Consider the following 25,612-nt stretch of genomic DNA (forward strand, 5'->3'; position numbering starts at 1 on the left):
TACGGTTGCTATCAGAGGTTAGATCAGATTTTGGCTAAAACTAAGGCTTTGTTTTTATAATATAGTTAAATAAATCTAAGTACTGATATAGATAGCTGATACGTATAGTTATATTCTTGTAGCCTTTGCTATTAGTATTTATATTAAATAGCTTAAAGAGCTTAAATATATATTTACGGCAAATTAACTACTCATTAATAAAACTAACTAAATAGATTGTCTTCCTAATAGTCTGTAATATTACTAGCTTCGTACGCAGAGTCTCTGCCTTAACGGCAGTATTAATAATCCGATTTATGCTACTGTATCGAACAGTATATATATAATCAGTGGGTAGCTTTTGTAGGATAACTGCTGCTATAGGGCCTGGTTAGACTACTATTGCAGGATCTAGTTGTATAGTTATTGCTAGAGAAGGAATAGATAATATATCTTCTATTATAGTATCCTCTGGCAGAGGAGGAATCTGAGAGTTACCTATATCTTCTATATTAATGTTAGGGTTTAGAGCTAGCACAGATATATTCGAAACAGTACGAATGCAAGGCAAAGCAATAGTAACGTTACTATTATTATTACTACTGGCACCAGAATTATCGTCTTAATTATCAGAATTATTATCCTTGCTATACTTATAATAGAAGCTGTCTTAGCTAATCTGTAAGTTACAGAAGCAGATCTTTCTGGCTCTGGGTTTTTTAAATTAACGTTAATTAACAACCTTTTTAAGATCTCCCTAGGTAATTCGCTTCTGGCTATAATTACCCTGCTTTCTGCTACTAATTTGCTTAATTATAGTATTATTTATAGTATTCCGGATATTATCGAATAGAAGCTTAGCGTTGAGTATCTTACTAAGAATATTAAATATTGATTTTGTGCAAAGGTAAATTAGAAGGGACTGAGCATAGTTATCCTATTTATAGATTACTCTCTGGCGAAGGGAATCTATAGTCTTCTGTTAAGCAGTATAGCGCTAGGTAATCTTAGCTACCTCCTTTTATTTCTCTTTAAATTAATAAACATTATAAGTACCCTTATAGATCTTATAGTTCTAAGCCTAGGTATAAATATCACAAAGGATCTGCTTAATTATATTAAGTTGCTCAAATATAATATTATAATAATTATTAATAATACAATAGGTATCTGTCTTTAGAATAGAGCTCAGCTACTGTAGAAGCTCTTTAGTAGTCTTAAAGTACTTATCGCTAATAGTAAGGCTACTAAGGATCTCTGCTAAATCAGAGATTAGAGATAACAGGGCCTCGGTAGTTTAGCAGAGGGCTAGAGACATCTTATAGCTAAGGCTTTTGTAGCTATAGCTGTTATTAGTATAGCTATTATCGGTATTGTTAACGGTTTCGATTAGTAAAGGTCTCTTAGAGACTTAGGACGAAATATCTGGCTTGATTACGTCCTAGGACATAAAGAAATATCCTTTTTATAAACAAAGGATAAAGCAGAAGGTAGTCTAGGTCTTAGTTTTGTTAAAGAATTAAAGGTTTCGAAGTAAAAGGGTAAAAGAAAATAAGATAAAAGGGAGAAGTTTAAAGAAGTTAAGTTTTAAATAATATTAAAAGAAGCTTATATATACTTTGTAGGCTTTTAATTAGCTAGCTTTCGACAGCTAAAAAGGAAAGTTAGTAATTAAGGAAGGTACGCCTAAAGAGGAAGTCTTCTATAGAAGGAAGGTACGACCTATAACAAGAGGGAAGATACCTTATAAACTAGGCCAGGCTATATCTTTCTACCGAAAGATAATCCTCTAGGCAGCGGCCGCAGTAAGAGATATCTAGGAAGTACTAGCTATACTAGTAGCGCTAGGAATTATTAGATATAAATCAATAAGAAGGCCTTAAAGATATAAGCCTTACTAACTAGGCTAGGCCATATCTTTCTGCTGAAAGATAATCCTCTAGGTAGCGGCTGCGGAAAGAGATATCTAGGAAGTACTGGCTAAGGCATAACCTAGGATAAGAGGGAAGATACCTTGTAAACCAGGCTAAGCTATATCTTTCTGCTAAAAGATAATCCTCTAGGCAGCATCTGCGGTAAGAGATATCTAGGAAGTACTAGCTATATTAGTAGTGCTGGGAATTATCAGATGTAAACTAATAAGGAGGCCTTTAAGATATAAGCTATACTAACCAGATTATAGTATATTTATTAAAAAGATAATATTTAATAACGCCAGTAAGGTTGCTTTGCTAGTATTAGTCCTAGATACTATAGTTATCAGTAGCAAACTTATAATCTTTAGAAGTTCTTGCAGAGAATATATCTTTTACGGAAAATATATCTTTTGCAATATATACCGATTAATGTATATCTGCTTATTTTTATATTTAGTAAGGTAAGGATTATTTATTGATTTAATAACAGACCTTTTAAGGCTATAGTGCTAATATTTTAGCTAAAACCTATACTTTATAGGGATATTGTATCTTATTAAGGCAGAAGAGGGCTTGTTAAAAAATAAGAGATAGACTTAAAGTATAAAACAGAACCTTGGCCTAGCGACCGCCTATATAGTTATATAATATAATTACGTTAATTATACCTCAGGCTAAGCTAGTAGTAATTTTGCTCCTAAGTCAAAGATATATATCTTTTACTAATGTATCTATGTCTAATTTCTAGTAGGGCCTATACTATAAGACTAAATTAGCTTAATATAGATATTTGACAAAATTAAAAATACTGTTACGATAAGATAATTTACAGGATTTTAAAAATATTATTTGTTCTAGGGTAACTTTTATCTCTAGGGAGTTCTTTTTACTAGAAGTTATTATTAAGTACTGGTCGAATATCGATTTTAGGCCGAGTATAGTTAATAGGCCTACAGGCTAACAGGCCTGCAGGCTGTCCCTATACAGATTAACCCTAGGTACCCGCTTTATCTTAAGCTAGGAGCTAATTAGTATCTAAGAGTTTCTGCTACCTAAACCTAGTTTGTATATCCACTCTGTGATCTTCTTATTTTCTGATACGTAGTTTCTCTACCCTTCTGCCTAACAGCCCTTACTTAAATCCCTGCTAATTTAAATACTGACAATATAATTGCTAGGCTTGCTACTAGATATACGCTAGGTTTAGCACTAGCTATACCCTATTATCTACTTCCCTATATCCCCGAATATATTAATCAGATATATAAACTAGACAGCCTTAAAGTATTATAAGATACTACCCTAATTATTCTGCTAAAAGCTAAGCTACCCCTATCTTTCTACCCAGAGATAATTATCTATAATCTTTCTGCTAAAAGACCTACTAGATAAAGAGAGTTTTTAGAGGTTAGCAGGCTTTTTAGAAGCCTATAGGCTTTTTACTGGCCTATAGGCTTTTAGACAGTCTATAAAATCTACTACGTCCTTTCTTTCTAATTAATTATAGATCTTAAGCTACTATCTTCTAAATATTTTATACTTTTATAAATAGAGATAAGGCTTTTAAGATATCTAAGCTACTAGCGGCTAGTTCCTACTCTTACTTATATCTTAATTCTCTTAGCTTTCAGCAGACTAGGTATCTGTTTTTAATAAAGATACCCTACCAGACTCTTTGTTAGATATACCTCTTATAATTCCTATTAACCCCTTACCTAGTAAGGCTTCCTACCTACTTCTACCCTCTAACGCACTATCTAATATATACTCAGTTGCCCCTTTAGCCAGTGCTTTATATCTTCTGAATTAGCTAGGAGGCCTAAACCCTATCCTACAGGAAATTTAATAAGTTACCCTCTACTACAAACGTCGCTATCGTACCTACGCTATCTATAATATAATAAAGGATTTAGAGCTTTTTTTATCTTGGTAGCTTTAAACCGACTATAAACGTATAAGCAGAATACGCTAGGATACTAAACAGAGCTCTAGCTTATAGCAGAGATTTCAACAAATAGCAGAGGCAGATTTAGGTATACTAAAAGTACTCTGTTAGGCTTATCAGACTATCCTAAAGCATCCTAAAGATGATAGTAGTTTGACTATAATAGGCCGCTATTTTAAAGGCCTAAGTTATAAGACTTCTTGTAAACAGAATAAGATTAAGAAGTTTATAAAACCGGTAAGCTACCCTATCTATATACTATTCTAATAAATATCTCTAGTTTACTAATTAAGATATTATTTATAGGTTGCTAATTATACTACCTAGATTACTACTGCTTTATAGAACGCTGCTTAACTACGTCTTATCTCTTAATCCTGTCTTCTATTTTAACTACTTATATATCCTAACTTTATTAAGTTAATATAAATAGTACAACAGATATCTTTAAGGCTTCTAATTCTAAGCCCTAAGGTTATAAAGCTTAAGCTTAGCCTTATAGTAATACAGTACTAGGAGAAGATACTAGAGTTACTTTCTAGGGAAAATAAGCTTTTAATTATCCTTAACTGCTAGATCTCTCTATTCTAGCAGGCCTTTATAGTAATTACTGCCTATTTTATTAATACTAATTAGAACTATCGAGAGCTCTTACTTAGCTTTAAGCCTCTTTCTGGGGAATATTTAGGTCCTAACCTTACAAAGGTCCTAATTATAATTCTGCAGAAGTATAAGCTATTAGACTAGGTCCTTACGGTTACTACTAACAATATATCTAATAATAAAACATTAATATAAAGTCTTTATAAATCTAAGGAGCTAGAGCCTTTTCGTAAGCAGATACAAATCGTCCGGATTCTATATCTTGTATATATTATACAGCTTACGTTGAATTAGCTTCTCGGCCGTATAAAAGTATTGCTAAAAAATAATATAACTGAGTACTGGTTGAATAAGAAGGACTAAGTAATATATAAAAATCAGAGGAAAAGAGAGATTATCTATACTCTTAAGAAAGTAAGTATTAATTCTTTCCTTATATTAGAGAAAGACTAAATACTAATATACTATATTTCTAGGTTCGTAGTCTTATAATCTATATTAATACAAGCTCTAAACGTTATAAGAGCTTTCTGAATCTCTAGCCTAATCAATACAGAATTCTTCTAATTTAAAATGTTAGAATACGCTAGAACTCTACCTTTCTGATGCTTTGCTGAGCAAAACGTCTACAGCTTTTCTTTGATTAATTCTGTCTTAAAAAGAATACCTTATACCTTATACTTAATTAAGAGTAATAGCGCTAAGTAGATTATCTTCTTTAGATTATAGATCCTTTCTTTAAATATATAATAGCCCTCTCCAGAATAAAGAATATTATAATTTATTTAGTCTTTATAATTTATAATTAGCTATTTAATTATCTAGAGAAATCTATTAATTAACTTAGTAGGAAAAGGGTTTCTTAGAAGAAGCTAATACTTACTGCTCTTAAGGCTATACAGGAAAAGCTTAATAAATACTATTCTCAGACTTATAACTCTTATAGTGATCTTTTTGCTATTGTAATAATCCTTTATCCTTAGAAAAAATTAAGATTCTTTACTACCCGCAAATAGGTATAAGGCAAAAATAATCCTATGCCCTAGGACTACAGATATCGATAATGTCTACAGCGGTATTTTAAGACCTATAAAAACTAACAACTTAATATCCAGACTGATAATCTATATAAGAATAGCTCTAATTATAAAAGCTTTGATAATATTAAGTATTTAGTTGAAAGCTTAGTAGTAGGAGATCTACAGCAAAACAATCAGGATGAAGTTAGTCGGTATCTTAACGCAGGTCTGTCTCTAATTATTCAATATAAGAAAAGCTATTACTAAGTATTTATAGGAATACAAAAAGCAAAGAGTATTCTAACTTACTGGAAGGATTATTAACAAGAATATCCTTTACTTATATATCTTGTAAAGGACTTTCTTGCTGCCCCTGTAACTGGTATAGGTGTTGAGCGTCTATTCAACTTAGCTCGTAATATTTGCTATTATCAACGTAGCTCACTAAATCCTACAATAATTCAGGATTTTATAATGCTAAATTACACCTCTGATTTTAAGAATAAAACTGCAGATTTAATAATTCAAGAAGTATATCTCTTACAACAAGATATAGAAGCAGAGCGAGAGGAAAGAAGAGTATCAGGAGAGAAAGATAAGCTAGAGCCTATTAGTAATAATAAGGAGGAGGATATAGCTTAGGTTGAATAAGCCTTAGTAGTAGCTGTAGCAGATTAATTACTTAGTATACAGAGGACTATTGCTTATGGATCTAAGCCTAATTAAGATAATTATTCTGACTTAGGATTACTTCCTCTACCAGAGACTCAGCTTTAAGTATTAGGTAGGAGCCGCAAACGGGCAAGACGCTATAATATGTTTGAACTGTACTAGTTAGACTTTAATAAAATTCTCTTTTTGAAACTATAATATATATCTTTAAGCTTTAATTATTATAATATAATACCTTAGAAATATAAATAACTTATACACTATTTAAATTTTCTAGTGTTTGTCTTGTTTACAGGCCCGTAGGCCGGGCCCGAAAGCCCGCAGGCCTTAGATTGAGGCCCGAGCCTGTGGGCCGGGCTTTACTAGCGGCCCGAAGCCCGTTACTAGCGGCCCGTGGGCCTTAGGTATAGGCCTGAGCCCGTGGGCCGGGCTATCCGGCCCGCCAAATTAGCGGCCCGGATAGGCCCGAGCCCAAAAGCCCGCGGGCTTTGGCAAGGCCTAATCAAAGCTCTTGCTTTGATATTCCTAGGCACCGATATATATACTAAGGTAGCGCGCAGCAACTTGTCAAAATCCTGTGACAATATATAAGGCCTAAAAACAGATCTAATACAGACTGTATTTAAATACTTAGTATATTTGTTCTGTTTACACTAAAATAGGGACCCACTGGGTCCCTATGTAGGTTATAGAATTAGACCTAAAACCTATTTTGGGCTAGGTTAGGTTAGGTTAGGTTATGGTTGACATAGGTTCTGGCAATGTCTATTTATACAATGTAATCTGTAGTCTGGTCTTTTAGAGATACTTTAGGACAGCTTTAATATACTCCTTATACTCTTTGAGAGACTTACTGTAGATAAGTATATTGTCTATGTATACTGTAGTGTAGATATTAAGACAGTCTCTTAACGTATTATTAATATAGCACTAGAATATTATAGGTCTGTTAGTTATACCGAACAGTATTACTGTATATTTAAACTGCCTATATCTTATTTTAAAGGTTATTAGGCCCTCCAAGTCTAGGTATATCCTAATCCGGTAAAAACCTTATTAAATATCTAGTTTTATAAAGATTATAGCCTTGCTTACTTACTGTAGAAGTTTGTCTACTAGTAGTAAGGGGTAACTATCCTTTTTTAGTATGAATATTATACAGATATAACTAAGATCTAGTTAAAGATATAACTAAGATCTAGTTAAAGGCTTAGTAACCCTAAAAAACACCGGATCTTCGGTATACTAGGTAGCCGGCCGGATCTTCGGTATACTAGATAACCGGCTAGATAGCTAGAATACTAGCTATCCGGTATAACTATTCTAAGGTTAAATAGGGCCTTCTTTCCTTTAGAAATATAATAACATAATAATCAGAATCCTCTATAATTAAGCAACCAAGCCCTTAATCTTATTGATTACTTAGTAATCAACTATCTATAATAATTCCTTCTCTATCTATATTCCCCTAAGCCTAGTAAGACCTTTACAGTCTTATAGGTTATGAGCCCGGATTATCTATATCTGGCTATACCACCTTTTTATATATACTTTTTGCCCTCTTTTTATTTTATTCCCTGTTTGGGAACTTTTGAAGCCTAAAAATATTAAATCCGAGATACCCCCGTATTTCGGCCGAAATCTCAACAAACCTCAAAAATATACAAAACCTATTGATATATATATATATATATATATTATATACTATAGCAAATCTTCAAAAAATTAAGGTGCCTAAGCTCTCAGGCATCGAAAATTATACTATATAGTCAATTAGGGCCTACGCTCTATTGGTTAAAGAGGATTTAGGGTTCGATACCCTAGACCCAGATAGAACAATATCTAATGAAACCACTATAACTCCTGCAAAAAACAGGAAGGAACTAGCTATTATTAAGCTATTATATGACGATAACCCTTTATTATATATAAAGGATGAAACTAGTACTATTCAGGCCTAGAATACCCTAAAGGAATTATTTAATCCTAAGGGTTTTACTACTGAATTCCTAGTATTAAAAGAATTTTTTAATACTACTCTGGGAGATTTTGACACTATAGAGCAATACCTTAATAAGGTAAAACTGCTTATTAGTGACCTAAAATCTAAGGAGATTATACTACCTAATCAGGTAGTTATTGCCTGGATTTTAAATAGTCTAGACGAAGACTATTCAGGATTTATACAGAATATTACGTAATCTCTACATAATGATCCTAAGGTATATACTATTGATTCATTAATAAAATCCCTTATTGATAAATTACGTAGTAAAGAAGATAATACTATTTATAGTATTAATAACTCCGTCTTTAACAAAAACAAAAATAATACAAACAAAATCACCAAAAAACTATAGAAAAAACAGCCTTATAAAGGCAAATTCTGCAAAAATTATCACAAAACTAATCATAATGTTAATGATTATTATTTCCTATATCCTAATAAGCGTCTAGATTAGTGGAAATTAATTAATATAAATGATATAAATGCTACAAATAATATAAACAACAAAAACAACAAAAACAACAAAACCAAAAACCTACAAGATAACGATTAAGTTGCTGTTATTAATACTATTCTATCTGATTCAGATAAATTTAATACTATACCTATTCAGGATATTGATATAGAGATTAATAATCTTCTATTAGATCTTAATAATAATATAAGTGTTAATAATATCCCTAAAAATAACAAAAATATACTTACAAATAATAAAGGTTATCTAGGCAAACTGCCCTATTAGATTGGACCTATTTATAATTTTATTATTAATACTGCTGCTACTGTCTCTGTTATTATAAATTTAAATTATTTTTATTATAAATAAGCAGTAAATGAATTAGTAAACTGGGGAAAAGCACTAAAATTACTAATAAAATATAAAGGAACTATTATTATACAGACTAATCTAAACTATATATATATAATGTATAACGTGCTATATATGCCTGAATTAGGTATTAATATACTAAGCACTAATAGACTAAAAGGTATATCTATTTTCAAAGAAAATAGTGTATATATATATAATAATAAAAAACCAACAATAAAAGGATATAAAGATACCCTGTATAAAACCAATACTAATATACTATATCCTAATAAGATATTTAATATAAAATATCAAAATAAGCTACTATATCTAGAAGATAAAGATATAGAGATAAATAACTGGCATAAAAGATTAGGCTATATTGGTCCTAAGGCCCTTAAATATATACTAAGCAATATTATAAATATAAAAATATCAGATAAATACTTATATAAAATAGTTAAAAACTATAATATATACCTAAGATCTAAGGCAAAAAGATATATAAATAAAAGATCTAATAATACTACTCTCTATAAAAGAGGAGAAAGAATATATAGTGATATAGGTGGTCCTATAACACCAAAAATATATAATAACTATATATATTATATAACGTTTCTAGATAAGCAAACCCGCTATCTATTTACTATATTATTAAAAAATAAAAACTAAGCTATTATAGCTTTAAAAAGGATAAAAGCCTTAATAAAAAATTAATCAAATTAGTATAAATATAAAACAACTATTTACTGATAATAGTAAAGAATACATTAATAAACCAATTAAAAATATAACAAACAAATATAGTATTATACATAATACTAGTCCTGCTTATACAAAGGAGCCTAATGGCCTAATAGAGCGTATAAATCTTACCTTATTAAATAAGGTAAGGGCAATGCTGGCTAATAGTAATTATCCTAGATACCTATAGGGTAAAGCCTTATTAGCAGCTACCTATTTATATAATAGAATACCACATAGTGCTCTAGGGTTTAAAACACCTTATAAGTTATATAATAAAACAAAACCCTCTATCGATATATATAATTAATTAAAAATATAGGGTTCTACTGCTTATTATACTATTAATAAGCAAATAACTAAGCTAGAACCTAGGCAGGAAAAAGCTATATTAGTAGGCTATACTGATTATAGCTACTATAAGCTTTATATACCTAATAAAAGGACTACAATAATATCAAGAGATATTATAATCCTAGAAAATAAATACTATAATTTCGATAATATTAAGGATAATATAACTAATATATATCTAAACAAGAATAAAAGGGTTACACTGAAAACCCTAAAACCCTAAACCCTTAATATATAAGATAAATACAAGAGCAAAAGAATATATAAAAATAGCAGAGGATCCCTCTTATAAAATTAAGGTCTAAATACCAATAAAAAATAATATATACTATAATAATAACAATAATAATATACTCTATACTCTGTCTGATACAGCAGTAGAAGCTATATATAGGCCTATATATAGTAGCATATTAAACTTTGTTTTAACTACAACTACTACAACGGAGCCTAATATACTAAAACAGGCCCTAGAAGGCCCTGATAGCCTATATTAGCAAAAGGCCTGTATAGCTGAAAATAATACCCTAGTCAGCCAAAAGACCTGGGATATTGTTGATATACCTAATAATATAACCCCTATAAATAGCCGATGGGTTTTTAAGATAAAACCTACTATAAGCAGAACAGCTAATAATACTAGTTATATTACTAATAGTAATAATACTATTAGATATAAAGCTAGATAGGTTATACAAGGTTTTAATTAAAGATTAGGAATAGATTTCCTAGAAACCTTTTCAACAACATACCGAACAGAATTATAGTATATGCTATTACTAATAGCTGTTAATAAAGGCCTATATATATGGCAATATGACGTTAAAAACGCTTTCTGCTATACTAATATAGATACTGATATATATACTATATTACCAATAGGATTATATAATAATCCTAAATATAATAATAAATATGCAAAGCTTAATAAAGCATTATACGGGTTAAAACAATCCCCTAGACTATGGTATCAATACCTAAAATCAGTACTGAAACTACTAGATTTTGAGGTATTTCTATATAACGAAGGAATATATATAAATAAAAAGGATAATTATATACTAATATGTCACGTTGATGATATACTAGTATTACATAAAGATCTATCCTATATAAAAGCCTTAAAAAACAATATAAATAAATCTATTGAATTAGATGAAATAGGTCAAATTACCACATTTTTAGGTAATGATATATATATTGATTATAAGGCTAAAAAGCTATATATATATCAAACAAAATATATTGATAAATTATTATCTAAATTTAATATATATAACAATAATATATACAAACCAAAAGATATACCTGGAGAACCAGGAATAAAATTAATAAAAAATACTACTACTGCTAGTAATACTGATATAAAAGAATATCAAAAAGAAATAGGCTCTCTACTATATTTAGCCCTAAAAACAAGACCTGATATAGCCTTTCCTGTATCATATTGTGCTAGGTTTATGTTAAATCCTAGTAAAGAATATTTTAAGGCTATATACTATATATGGTGTTATATACTAAAGTATAATAATAAAGGTCTAATATATAACTGCTTAGGTAATAACCTATATATTAAAGGTTATTGTAACAGTAACTGGGCAAATGATATTAATAATAGAAGATCTACTACTAGCTATATATTTAGCCTAGGTAGTAATCTAGACCTAACTAATCCTATATCCTGGAATAGTTAGCTTCAAAAAACAGTAGCTTTATCAAGCTGCGAAGCTGAATATATAGCATTAAAAGAAGCTACAAAAGAAGTAATATATCTGAATAATATGCTTATATATATAAATAATTACCTAAATCTAGGTTATACTAATACTATACTAATAATATTAATAGACAACGAAGGAGCTAAAAAATTAGCTGAAAATCCTGAATTCTATAAGAGATCAAAGTATATTGATATAATATATTATTTTACTAGGAACGCTATACAAAATAACTAAATAAAGCTAGTACCAATACCCTCAAAAGATAATATTGCTGATATACTTACTAAAAATATAATTAAAAATATATTTGAAAGCCATACACCAAAAATAATAACTAATATTCAAAGCTAATCCTTATATATATATACATATATATAAAGATTAAGGGGGGATATGAATATTATACAGATATAACTAAGATCTAGTTAAAGGCTTAGTAACCCTAAAAAACACCGGATCTTCGGTATACTAGGTAGCCGGCCGGATCTTCGGTATACTTAGTATCCGACCGGATATTCGGTATACTAGATAACCGGCCGGATAGCTAGAATACTAGCTATCCGGTATAACTATTCTAAGGTTAAATAGGGCCTTCTTTCCTTTAGAAATATAATAACATAACAATCAGAATCCTCTATAATCAAGCAACCAAGCCCTTAATCTTATTGATTACTCAGTAATCAACTATCTATAATAATTCCTTCTCTATCTATATTCCCCTAAGCCTAGTAAGACCTTTACAGTCTTATATTTAGTAATTACGTTAAGCTTCCTAAAGTCAACGCAGAAGCACAGTCCTCCGCCGAACTTCTTTACCATCCGAGAGCATCAGAGAATCTGGCATCTTAGATAATTGCTTCTAGTTTCTCTTAATTATAGGGAGTAGGATATCTGCAGCAGTAGTCGATATATAAGTACGGGCTCGGTTAGCTTCGACCAGATTAGCTATTAGTTTATTGTATTCTGCTTAGAGGTATCGGATAACGTATTTATTTTTAGCGACTACTTTCTCAGACGTAGTCAGTTTAGTAATTATATAAACCTCGTTAGCTTAGAGGTTATTAAGAGTCTCTTAAAGATGTTTAGCCTTTTTATCGGCAGCTTAGATTTGCTCTCCGGCTTCCTTATCTTACTCCTTAAGGTCCTTACAGACTTATTCTAGATCTTCTAGAGCTAGATTAGTCTCGTATTAGGCCCTAGCCAGTTCCTCTTAGTTATAGGCTATCTCCTCCTAGTATTTCTTATAGTCTATGATCCAGAATTTAAGCTTCTTAAGGATAGCGTTATATACAAACTTAGGGTTATCCTTTATCTAGACCGTAAGGTCTTTTATATTGTTAATCTTATAGACCTTATTCTTGTCCTTCTTATTGTAGAAGACTAGCTAAGGTCGTGATCTACAGGTTACAGGTCGTATAGGTTTATTTGAGGGACCGGCTTCAGTAGGACCGGCTACAGATTCTTCTCTAGGTTGAGATATCTCGTTAGTGTAAGGATGCTCAGATGCTCACAGAGATCAACGTACGGCGTAGCATATAAAGCAAAGGAAACAGTAGCTGTTCGACGAAAGTAATAGCTTGAGGAGAAGAAGAAGCTGAGATAGAACTAAGTACATGTAGGCGTGGATGCCTAAGTAGATGCCATCTACGTCAGGCATCCGCGAACAGTAACAACCTGAGTTCGTTACAGTTAGTTTAGGAGGTTCAGTCAGTTTAAAGTTTAGGGGATTTGAGGTTCAGAGTACTCTTACTGTCAGCGGTACTTTTAGAAAGGTATACTTACTCAGACGAGAGGTAAGAGATAGTAAGTCCTGCTGTCGGTTATAATACGTCGGAACGCATCGAAATAGCCCAGTTAGGATAAAAAAGGGGTTGAAAAGTTAAAAAGATACTTAGTATTATGTAATAGAGGCCTATTGTAAGAAATAAGTATATTGAATACGCGATACTAAGTGTGGAGAAGAGATGAAAACAGTAGGTGAGGCCTCGCAGATAGGCTGCAAGTATCGTACTAAGCCCAAAAGGGAAGTAGGCCTGATCCAGAGTATTACAGCTGTGAGGGTTTGACTCCAAGAGGATGACTCCCATTAGTCTGGCATATATATAATATTGTGAGCTGATAGATGAATTTCTAATTGATGTGAACAATCTTTACAACATATAAAATATACTAGGAGCTGACTACATTCTACTCAAGTTTGCTTGCTATTGGGATTTAGTGACATCATTACAGAGGGCCCCGCGCAACTCTTGGACCAAGCATCTTGTGGATTAGTCATCGTTTATCAACTCGATCCCTATTGTATCGAAATTAAATCTACAAGTGTTAACGTCATAGATTTCAAAACAGACACAGGTGGTTGACCTGGTTATGATGTCGTATTCATAGCTCAGTTCTTTTAATGATATATTTGACGCACCATCATCGCTATTGAATGGCATATTTCGCGCAGCACTACAATTAACTATGGAATCAATCAAGGACGCCGATCGCGGCTTCGTGGCAAAGATCGAACCTTGCATAATTGAGGATATCGATGGCCGTATTGTGTGGAATAATGAGGCATATTCTTTCTTGACATCCACGTCTTGCCCAGAGACTGCCAATTCAAAACTATGGCAACAAGCGCAACTTGTAAGCAAACAAGGTCTATTCAAGGTTACCGACAGCATATACCAGATTCGTGGTTTCGACCTTTCAAATATGACTATTATCGAGGGGATTTGTGGCGTCGTTGTGGTTGACCCTCTTACTTCAGTCGAATGTGCTGAGGCAGCCCTCGATTTATATTACAAACAACGCGGCAAAAAACCTGTGCTTGGAATGATCTATACACACTCACATGCTGATCACTTTGGCGGTGCAAAAGGAATTCTAGGAGGGCACCAGACCAATGCTATCCCAATCCTGGCGCCTCATGGATTTCTCGAACACGCAGTCTCAGAGAATGTTTATGCGGGCAATGCCATGGCTCGCAGAGCGGCATATATGTATGGTGATCAGCTGCCAAAAGGCCCCTTCGGTCAAATCAGCTGCGGTTTGGGTGCAACTGTATCGACGGGAAGGGTGACCTTAGTGCCTCCGTCGGTTGATATCACGCATACTGGCCAGGTGGAGGTGGTCGACGGAATAGAGTTTGTATTCCAAGTTACCCCCGGAACAGAAGCACCTGCCGAAATGAATTTTTATCTACCTCAGCATCGAGCTCTGTGTGTTGCTGAAAATGCGACGCAATGCCTCCACAACGTCGCAACATTAAGAGGAGCGGAAGTCAGAGATGCCCTCGCTTGGTCTTCGTACTTGGACGAGACAATCATTCTTTTTGCTGAAAAAACAGACATTGTGTTTGCTTCTCATCACTGGCCTACTTGGGGTCAAGCAAAGATTGTCGAATTTCTTAGTCAGCAGCGAGATCTCTATGCCTTCTTGCATGGTCAAACTCTACGATTTATAAATGAGGGCCTGATTGGCATCGAAATTGCCGAAAGAATGGAGCTTCCGGCCCAACTACGAGAGGCTTGGCATACGCAAGGATTCTATGGCTCCGTAAGCCACAATGTCAAAGCTATCTACCAGCGATACATGACATGGTTCGATGGTAATCCAGCCCATTTATGGGAGCATCCGCCAACCGAAGCCGCGAAACGTTACGTCTCTTGCATGGGTGGTGTCGAAGAAGTACTCCAAAAAGCGAAGAAATTTTGTGAACAAGGAGATCTTCGCTTCGCCGTCACAATACTCAATCATGCAGTGTTCACTGACCCAGAAAATCAAGAGGCAAGAAATTTACTAGCTTCTACTTACGAAAGTCTGGGGTATGGTTGTGAGAATGGCCCTTGGAGGAACTTTTATATCAGCGGAGCAATGGAGTTACGTGGCCACCAGCCAAAGAAGAATGTTCTGACCGGCCAGACTGGAGTCAGTGAGGCATTATCACTTCATCATTTGTTTGCATCACTAGCAGTTCGGCTAGACGGTTCTCGGGCTCAAGAGCAGGATTTTGTTCTTGATCTCTATGTGACGGATCGAGATGAGCATTGCCGTTTAATTGTCAGCAATGGTGCATTAATTCACCGCACTGGCCAACAAGTTTGCAAGAAGTCATCGCTGGAAAAGGTCAATTTTTCTGGAACTCTTTCATTCCATAAATTGATACAGGTACTCACTGATAACGAGAAAGGCCAAGAAGGGAATATTTTTATTGAAGAACACGGGACCGCTCATACTGGCAAAAATTACTTTCATTGCTTGTCACGCCTAACCCAGCATTCAACATCGTTGTTCCTTAATTTGATTAAATTAGTTCTTTCCTGAAATTGAAAAATCTGTGAGTGTCTCATATGTAGGCAAGAGGCTCAACTTCCTTTAGGCCTATAGAGTTCGTTAGCCAAACACTGGGAAATGCTTTCCGAACGAGATGCCGCATGGTCTTCTGTGAGAAGGCCATCGTGACAAGGATTGCTCCGATGATACATGCAGAAGTTGTATTTATGGTTTCTAAGCTATGGACTTCGGGATCGTGAAATATGTGCTCATTCTGGACCCATTTGGGAATTAAGTATCATCACTACAGAAAGGATTATAAGTTATCCCAGGGGAAGATATTACTAGTACATGTTTTGATTAACATGTTTGTGTGTTAGCTTCTACTACATATGTTAAAGTTTTAGATAGAGAGAGCTGTGACTGAACAATTAGTATGATAAAGCAAGTTAATGAGTGGTCTGCCAGTACAGTAGCCAAGCAATGTAAGTTGCTATTTGCAGTGTACGGTGCCAAACCTTCCTCTCAATTGTTACTTGGATACGGGAGTGGTAGAGGGTGGTAATTAGGTCACAAGACCCTTATGGTGCTCTCCAGCTCTGGGCGTTGATTTATTTGGCCTAAAACAGTTATGATATAAGGTACTGTATTTTAACCAAAGTAAACCGTGGTACTGAGACAGCAACAGGAATATTGATATTCTGAGTTTTTACCTAATACAGTCTAGGGTCTCTTGGTGGTAGGGCTGGAAAGTCATCTAGAGAGTGACCAGTTTTGGGACACTATACCACCAAATAAACTTGAATTGATATAATGGGTATTCTATTGAAGGGTTAGTTATAGGGTGAGTTGATTTCTCGTTCCTGGTACAGAATATGGCCGGTATAGTGCCCTTTCTGATTGTTGTAGATATGGGCTACTTAAGATTTGTTGTTGTTAAACTGTTAGATGGCCATTACCCTGGGTATACCGGTGATAGATACGCCTTTTTAGCCTATACCCGCTATAGGGTGAGTATAGAGCGGGGATATACCTCTACCCATAAACAAAATCTAAAAAGAAATATAGCCCAATATATGGCCACATATACTGAGTAACCTGATGTTTCTTATGCCAGGGTTGTAAGATAAGAGAATCGAAAATTAAATTACGATCAGATGATATGCTTCGCATGGATGGCAAATGTCTTTTTCAGATATACAGGTTCTCGCTCTACGCTGTTGCTTCCTCCTTGACAGGACAACAAGTGCTACGGAATGGCGGCGATGGATCTAGCGAGAAAGTTTGGATTTCTATCAAATCAAAGTATTTTCGCCAACAGGCGGTAGATTGGTCCTCATGCTTTCGTTATATTTGACTTGAGTAGCGTTGTCACTCTGTGTAGGTACCGTGAACGGTAGTCTGGTAGGTGAAAAGGACAAGTCTTAGGCGTTGTCGGCCTCGACCTGCTCCGGCCTGTGTCGGGGCCGGAAGAGCTTGCCCAGATTGCTTGTGTTCAGCGCGACCAGCTTACTTGTCGGCATCAGAAACAGCTCGTCAATCTCCTCCAATGTTTTGTCTTTGGTCTCGGGCATGAAGAACAGCTGGTAAAAGAAGCCCAGTGCCGCCAAGCCACCGAAGAAACCGATCGTCAGGCCGGTGTAGGTCATCGCCTTCTGCATCCCTTCGAAGTTGTATGTCACGATGAATGACCACAGATAAAGGAATACGGAGCAGATTGCCATGCCTTGGCTGCGGGTGTTGAAATCAAAGCTCTCCGCTGGGACTACCCAGGTCAGGCACGAATACGCCCCAAAGAACCCCATGTATATCACTAGACCGGAGAAAAATAAGCCCAGGGCAGTTGCCTTGTGCTCATTGAAATAATCAAGACCACTGTTCGTGTATAGGTAGCCGACGCCCACCAGCGCCAGACCCACGATGAACATCACGATGTTTTGCGCCCACACGCGTCGTCCAAACTTGTCCATCGTGAACACGGCAGGAATTGTTCCCAAGAACAACGCACCACCGCCCACCATCGACATCAGCACTGACTCGCGGTCATCAAAGTTCATCTTGGCCATCAAGTTTGACATGTTGTACATCACGGCATTGATGCCCGTCATCTGCCCGAAGAAGATCATGGCAGTGGCATAGACAAGCGCGCGTCGGTTGCGTGGCTGTCTGACCACTTCCAGGTACCTCATGTGCCATTTCTCATTCGCGGAAGACTCGACATCATGTTTGACTGTGAGTTCCATCGCAACGTACTCGTCCAGGCTTTTCGGGTCCTCCATGTTGCGCAGCGACTTCCACACCTGCCACGCGCGCCCATATTTGCCCTTGGATACCAGCCATCGGGGTGATTCTGGCAGGAAGCTCATACCAACCAGGAGAATCGTCGAAAACAAGAGAGACGAGCCCAGCATCCAGCGCCAGCTTCCTGACGGTACGTCAAAGAATACACCACCGGCGGCGTATCCGATGATCTCTCCGAATGCGATCATCAGCTGGTACACCGAGACCAGGTTGCCACGCACCTCTGGCGGCACACACTCTGAGATGTAGATACCGACACAGCCACCTTCGATTCCAATACCGATGCCGAGAATGAATCGGCCCGCAAACAGCATGGCCACACTGCGGGAGCCGGCACAAAGTCCGCCGCCTAGTGTGTACCACAGACATGAGATGATAATCGAGTTGCGGCGTCCGAAGTAGTGGTTCAGCGGTGTCATGATGATCGCTCCGGCCATTGCGCCCAGCGGCATCAGTGAAGAAATCAGCGAAATATCGGTGGCCAATTTCGGGTCGTCCATGCTCGCCCACTCGCCAGACGCGATGAAATGCTTCCGGATACCAGGCAGCGCGCCCGAGATCACCGACTGGTCTAACCCACTCAGCATGCCGCTAAACGCCGCGAACACGCCCAGTGTGATAACTAGCGTGCGAGGGCTCTTCATGTGCACTGGGATCTGCGCGTAGGCCACCCGGTCATACAGTGTTTCGTTGGCGAGATACTGCTGGCTTTGTAGGTCGCGTGTCTCGATCTCGTGCTCACGCTCCTCAGGCGTGAGTTCATCGCTGAACTCTTTGCCCACGGCATCGGGTTTTTCCTCGTACTTCTCGCTCATATTGAGAGTCGGTCGAGTCAATATGATAAAAGGGTAGTGTGGGGGGTCAGAATGGAAGAGAGAAAATAATGGTAGGTGAGGCGGCCCCGTTGCGCTCTATATAATCCCTGTTTCGCCGAAAAGTTTGTCTACGGGAGAGTTTACTACGAAGTACCTTTCCCCAATCCCCGGCCTCCGTGCCCCAGACCCCACAGGTCCCCCGGAGTATCCGCCAATGAAGTCTTTTCTTTCTTCTCTGGAAAGGTTTATTGCATATGTATCAGGTTTGTATTATTATGGGGCCGTGTGGATAAGAACGGGGAATGCTGCGTATCAGGTATCAGATCCAACATTGCCACCAGTGGCTGCCCCAGCATCTACATGATGGAAGCAATGCATTTAACGATTTCAAATCCGACCCAAGATGCGGAGGAAGAGTCAGGGCAATTTTAATCACAACAATAGTAGAAAGCTCGAGGCTAGGGGTTCTTGAACAGCTAATCGAAGTAGGTCGTTAAAAACACAAGCCCTGTCCTTGTTGGTATGACCGGAACCTCAAGGCCCAACATTCCAAACTCGATGGAGTAATAGATGAGAGACGCCTCAATACGGAGTACTCTGAGCCGACTGATACCGACAAAAACCTTCTTCGCCCCCGCTCGGAAGGAACAGGCACGGGCAAAGTTACGGGCAAACACATCCAATTACTGAGTCGGACGGCTCAGCAGGACCGGGGTTGACTGGGGCCCCGACTATATATTCTCCGAAATCTACCCGATCGGAACTCAAACCCCAGGAAATCGAAGCCGAAAGTGACTGACCGAGATACCGAAACAGAATCTGGGCTGATCCGGTACGGGCTAATATCGATCTGACCACGCAGTAAGCCAAGGAAAAGGCCCCAGGCCAAGTTTTTCAATTTCCCCGGCGCCACGGGGGCGACAACATGATCAGAAGGAAGAATAAGGTGCTAAAAACCTAAAAAGGCAAAAGCTTCTACATCTGACCAATAGATCCCCTTTTGATGTGCAAGTATACCTCCGATCCGTGGATGATATCCAACTGTCAGGCAAATCAGGTACTTTGAATATTGAGCATTTCAGGAAGAATCAACGGTAGCAATACTCGTATACAAGAAAAGCAGCACCATGCAGACGCCCGACACAAAGTTTCGCCGAAAATATTCCGAGCCCGCGACGCCAAGGGAACAGCATGATATCACCAATGCTTAGGCAGATTGGAGAAATTGGGGTCATGCATGCCGGACACGGCAAGTTTCGTCCACACTAACCAAGTGTCTTAGCAAGGACCCCCTGCCAAGCAGTTCTAGAATAATTTCTTGCTTGCATGACAAGGACTGTCGCTTCGAGGTTCCTCCGAACTAGATTGCAGTGAAATTCATCGAGGTGCCCCACGGAACTGACTCTCAATTCTGCGTCTTCGGGGAAAAGAACGTTAATTTCAGCAGGTCATTTCCCGGAGCCGCCGGGGAGTTTGTGGACGGTCCCCGCCTTTTGCAGCCCGAGCTGTCACAAGGCTCAGTGGGGTCGAGAGATGGTAATAATGAACTGTGGGGTACCTTGTAGATGTGAAGGGACTGGATGCTTATGCTCATTTTCAAGATTCCTCTCCGCGAATCGTCTACTCGTATAGAGTAAGTAACACAAAAGAACCATATGGTTCTAGTTCTTACATGGAACCCTCTATGGCCATGGCAAGCTGCAATATTGAGTCTACGGCATGCAAGTAACTTTGGTGCTTATCAAATTGCAAGTCAACTCCCTTGGCAGATGATTTTGGCATAATATGAGTCCAATAAGCTTGCATTGGCAATGTTGTCTGTTCAAGTGAGTATATAGCAGAGTGGTATTATTATTTATTTATGGTACATTTATGGTTGATGGCTATCCGTAGTAACCTATACGTTCTGCATAATTCCTGGCCGCACACCCTCCAAGATAGTGGAGACTTCATCCCACAGCTTGATGCGTGCCTGTCGACCTTCGTCGCTACGCACAAATGGAGAAAGTGCCGTATTTTCAACATGTCCGTCACTCATATATGCGCCGTGGCTTTCGAGCCCGCTGGTGATTCCTGCGACTAGAGTACGCGATCCCACCTCGGTAGAGCGGGCGGGAACCAGCTTGAATAGGTAAAACGACCACCCACCCTCGCGTCCCAGGGCTGAATGGCAGAGGCCAGGGTTGATCATGTTGATAATCACCTCTGATCCACGTACTCGACCAGCGAGTTCTTGGACCAATAGTACTTCAAGGAGTTTCGACAGCGGATAGCGCTCGCCCATCTTTGCTGTTGGCTGATCGGAGAGGGTCTGGAGGATGTGATCAGACTTCCATTCAGGGAGACCGACCCAGGCATGGACTTCGCTGACCACGAATGTGAGGCGTGGCTGGCTCTTAGGGATCTTCTTGCCAGTGGCCTTTAGCACTGGAAGGACAAAGAGCGAGAGTAACAAAGTATTGACAACGTTCACAGTAATAGTACGCTCAAAACCCTCAGCTACTTCAAAGTTGGAAGTTGCAACTGCCGCGTTTAAAATGGCCGCATCGAGTCGGGCGAGTTTGGTGATACGATCGCCAAAGGATACAACCGACTTGTAGGAGGCCAAGTCAACTTCCCACACCTCACAGATACCAGACCGACCAGTCGATATCTCGATATCCTTCTTGGCCTCTTCGCCGGCAGGTACATTGCGCACTGCCAGAATGACACGGGCAGCTCCTAGACGAACAACATGGCGGGCCGCTTCAAGTCCGAGGCCGACATTGGCGCCAGTAACGAGCACCGTCTGTTCAGCGAAGGACTGCTCAGGGTAGGACGGGCGGACGAAGAATTGGGAGTAGAGAAAGCCTGGCATCTTGTCGAATTATTCGAAAGAATGGTAAATCAATTGCACCGTCTGAAATCGGACAGGAAATTGCGGATTTAAGTAGGTCTTTCGTTTGCAGGCAGAAAGTCATGACGAAGCGATGCGCCGGAGATTGGACGGCGATAAGCGTGCTCTTCCCTGGGTAGCAGCTTGGCTCCACGGAATCGACTAACGCCGAGAAGCCGAGAACCACGCATTTTGACCGGTGGCACGGAGAAGGGTTGTGAAAAGGGTGACTGTTGGGCGATGGAGGTTGAGATAAGGTGAACAGGGAAAAGGAAAGAGAAGTCGTCAGCTGCCAAGCCACGAGTGCAAAGAGAGCAAACACAGCAAATGTACCACAAATGTACCCTTCGGTATAGCTAAAGATTGGGGGATATGGATTGTAATTGATATTCTGAGGTAGATAGATCATAGGTAACTGTCTGGACTGTACCTAGTTAGTAGCTGTAACTTAAAGTTGCCTAGTAACTACTAGTTAAAGGGTATACTCACGCGATATCTACACGCAGCTAACATTACAAGGGCTTCCCTTGTACATAGAAACCAGTGCAATATGGCTCGTACTTGATAGACGCTTCGCAATAATTATTCTTGACTCTAACAGCAGCATCTCTAAGCAGGGGGAGGAGGATGAGGAACACAGGCACGAAATATTCCAACGCTAACCCGATCATCCGTGCTATGTTTCTGGCCTGGGCCAACAACTCGGTGCACGCAGGCGCGAGCCTTGGTTCTCCCCATTATACGCTGCAATCGAGTTCCTACCATTACAACCACTTCATCTGGAGCCGTAGGAACACGCAAAAAATCAGCCTCGCGACCTACACCGTCGCTACCAAGCTCCTCTGTGGATTCAAGATCCGCAACCTCTAGTCCATCACCTTCGTCATCCTCCCGAATCAATATCGTAAGCGTGCCACCATCCATGTGCGGAGGAGAATAATCGCCGTCCCCGGTGATCATCCGTTGAGGGTTATAATATTGTATACCTACCGACTCATAGTCAAGCGACGGGGTCCCCGTCAAGGGTATATCCGACTCGAGAACGTCACAAAAGACTAAGTTAAACAACTGGTCTTGAGAACGCTTCCAGTTCTGATTATCACAAAATGAGTTCGAGTATTTGATATTTTGGGGAGGTGAAGGGAAGTTCATACATCATGTATTGCTATGACATGGCGAAAAAACTCGGCTGGGGGAGGAATACAACCATCTCGCTGGTCGTTCTTCCGGAAGAAGTTGATGCCTTCTTTTGGTATTGGCGTAGTTCCACGAATGAGTTCCGTGCCAAAGCCTGAATACCCTTTTGTTCGTTGTTTTACTTCAGTTGGGAGCTGAAAAAAGCCTCGGGCCTAGGGAATGTTAATATGCAGTGAACGGAAAGTAAACGTCGGCATCAGGAAATTGAAACCGACCTCGCGCAATAGGCCTCCAGCAACTGCCTGCTTCAGTTCGGGAGCCCATAAACGAAAGGCGCCGTATTTACGTAACGCATGTCGCAAATTTTCAACAGTTGCGGGGTCCTGCTTTGCCGAAAGGTCAATAATAGGGAGGGTAGTCATGGTGAATATCGTTGATAAGAGTGCGGGGAGAGCTGAAGTGGTTGGCGTAAAGCAAAGTGGGGTAGAATAGTTTAGTTTGGTAGCTTCATAACTTCTATGCGAGTTACTTAAGATAGATTATCAGGTGAGAATATACGAGAAACGGTTTCTAGCAGTCAGGCCCAGTTAACTGTGGTTGCATAATGAAACTGTAACCGCGGTCTCGGTTTTTTAGATATTACTGGGGTTTTCGGTTTTTGGCCTTGAGCGCGACCTTCCTTCTACACCTTAGCACGTGCCCCATTACCCACGAAATGGTAATTGCAGCGAAATGAATCAACCGGTGCCAAAAAAACTCAGGTTGATCTGGGGCCATAGATCGGAAGTCAAACCATGCGTCGAGATGTTTTTACAAGCGGGAAGTGCAGGAAGTACTACCGCCGGCAACCTCTTTTCCCTCATGGATCGCCTTGAGGATAAAGGTAAATGCCAATCGATTATGGACATATGACAAATAAATGATTATCTCCTGGAATGGGAGCTGGAATCATTGCTTGAGGGTTCTTCTTGATAGATAGATCGATTGAGAATCTAGCTCAACTTAAGAATAATTTCATATTTTCATAAACTAAGAAAGTAACCCATGTACTCGGCAACACACGAAACAAATTCGGACCGAGCCCCTTATAGAAGCCCGCGAATCCCTCCTTCACCCAAATCTGCCTCATAGCATCTGTCGTCCCACGGTACAATAAATGAGCCTCATATGTTTGTAACCGGGATCTGACAACTTGATATGGATACGTGACACAACCAGCAAAGACCTTGGACAACCCAGAGAGCACGAAGAAATCAATATTTCCAAGTCGCGCAAGGCTGGGCTTCGCCTGGACACTGTCACTCAACCCCCTTTCCACGGGATCATCCAGGCGCATTGAATCCGATCGAAGAATTTTAAGTCGTTCATATGCCATAAATTGGAGGGCACCGTGACTAACACCGAAAAGAGCCGGTACGAGACCGCGATAAAACCCCTTTACGCCCTCGGTTGCATAGATCTGCTTTACCCCGGATGAGAGTGATGTATATGCGCCCGGGACCTGGGAGCCGGTCGATAGCATTCGGGTTTTGATTACCCATATTGGGTTTGTGAGGGCCGATGTTATAATCCCTGTGGTTGCTAGATTAGAATCGTAGCCATAAAGCACTTATTCTCCGAGCGTAGCTCGGGCTTCGGAAGCATTGCATACCTGCAGTTCCCGATGTCAGAAAGTAGTCCGAGGATGTCAGTGGCCCTTGGGCCCCGTCTCCATCTCGTGCTCGGTATCTACCAACAATATCCTTCAAGCTGCCGTAGCACAGGAAATATAGGCCCCAACCAGTCGAGTTTCCGACCAGATTCGGACCCAATCCTCTGTAAAACGCCGCGAGGCCACCCTCATGACGCGCGATTTGACGGATAATACGTAACGAGCTGCCGAGGCGCGAGGAATGAGATCGATCAACTATACACCCCAGGAATGTTAGACCAGGGCTGACCGCATAAAATGGTCCCTCGGGGAGGGGGTAATTTGCAGACATACCTTGGAGTCTGATCTTGACCAAGTCAAGTGGATGGAGGGAGATTGTCGAAGCTATACCTGCTGTGAATCCTGCTACGGTCTCCACAACAGATGAAGAGAGGCCATTCTGACCAGTCATGAAAGTCCCCCAACCGAAGCGCGTCGGAAGTTAGAAAGAGCAGGTTGTGGTGTACAATGAGGGTGGTTGCGCAGGTGGGTTCGTTTTTGCCAGGCGGTCCGCGGAAGATGACGGAGTCACGGCCCAAGGTAAGCGCGTTCAAACTGTCGAGCAATCGAGCATTCGCAATGATATTTCCCTATCTTCTGGAGAATACAAGGAGCAGTGGAGGAGAAAGTAATTGCGCACGATACATATACGGGGAGACTAGAGGGGGTGTCAAGATAAATTGCGGTATACGGACTGGTAGAGTTATCGCGCGGCCAATTGTAAACGGAACATAAAAGCGACAGATAGATGATTAT

General features: G+C 38.9%; 6 protein-coding genes across 6 annotated transcripts; 2 read left to right on the top strand and 4 right to left on the bottom strand.

Annotated features, from left to right (window-relative positions):
• Positions 1 to 5,506: 5,506 nt before the first annotated feature.
• On the top strand, positions 5,507 to 6,104 carry N7509_005370 (uncharacterized protein; the record flags this gene model as incomplete). The annotated part of the gene is made up of 3 exons (XM_056630007.1): positions 5,507 to 5,518; positions 5,559 to 5,688; positions 5,791 to 6,104. 3 exons carry the CDS (start codon positions 5,507 to 5,509, stop codon positions 6,102 to 6,104), a joined length of 456 nt encoding a protein of 151 aa, XP_056489309.1.
• An 8,137-nt stretch (positions 6,105 to 14,241) lies between these two features.
• On the top strand, positions 14,242 to 16,089 carry N7509_005371 (alkyl/aryl-sulfatase; the record flags this gene model as incomplete). Its single annotated transcript, XM_056630008.1, has 1 exon — positions 14,242 to 16,089. One exon carries the CDS (start codon positions 14,242 to 14,244, stop codon positions 16,087 to 16,089), a length of 1,848 nt encoding a protein of 615 aa, XP_056489310.1.
• A 1,373-nt stretch (positions 16,090 to 17,462) lies between these two features.
• On the bottom strand, positions 17,463 to 19,154 carry N7509_005372 (uncharacterized protein; the record flags this gene model as incomplete). Its single annotated transcript, XM_056630009.1, has 1 exon — positions 17,463 to 19,154. The coding sequence occupies one exon, from the start codon at positions 19,152 to 19,154 to the stop codon at positions 17,463 to 17,465; it is 1,692 nt and encodes a 563-aa protein (XP_056489311.1).
• Positions 19,155 to 21,051: 1,897 nt separating this feature from the next.
• Positions 21,052 to 22,011, bottom strand: N7509_005373 (putative short-chain dehydrogenase/reductase family protein; the record flags this gene model as incomplete). Its single annotated transcript, XM_056630010.1, has 1 exon — positions 21,052 to 22,011. The coding sequence occupies one exon, from the start codon at positions 22,009 to 22,011 to the stop codon at positions 21,052 to 21,054; it is 960 nt and encodes a 319-aa protein (XP_056489312.1).
• Positions 22,012 to 22,638: 627 nt separating this feature from the next.
• N7509_005374 (uncharacterized protein) lies at positions 22,639 to 23,588 on the bottom strand (the record flags this gene model as incomplete). The annotated part of the gene is made up of 3 exons (XM_056630011.1): positions 22,639 to 23,121; positions 23,184 to 23,378; positions 23,442 to 23,588. The coding sequence occupies 3 exons, from the start codon at positions 23,586 to 23,588 to the stop codon at positions 22,639 to 22,641; spliced, it is 825 nt and encodes a 274-aa protein (XP_056489313.1).
• A 575-nt stretch (positions 23,589 to 24,163) lies between these two features.
• Positions 24,164 to 25,268, bottom strand: N7509_005375 (putative mitochondrial folate carrier protein Flx1; the record flags this gene model as incomplete). Its single annotated transcript, XM_056630012.1, has 3 exons — positions 24,164 to 24,747; positions 24,818 to 25,072; positions 25,151 to 25,268. 3 exons carry the CDS (start codon positions 25,266 to 25,268, stop codon positions 24,164 to 24,166), a joined length of 957 nt encoding a protein of 318 aa, XP_056489314.1.
• Positions 25,269 to 25,612: the final 344 nt, after the last annotated feature.

Source organism: Penicillium cosmopolitanum, assembly GCF_028827165.1.
Source record: "Penicillium cosmopolitanum strain IBT 29677 chromosome Unknown utg000006l:49.0-5199605.0:1.0-5204138.0, whole genome shotgun sequence".
NCBI lineage: Eukaryota > Fungi > Ascomycota > Eurotiomycetes > Eurotiales > Aspergillaceae > Penicillium > Penicillium cosmopolitanum.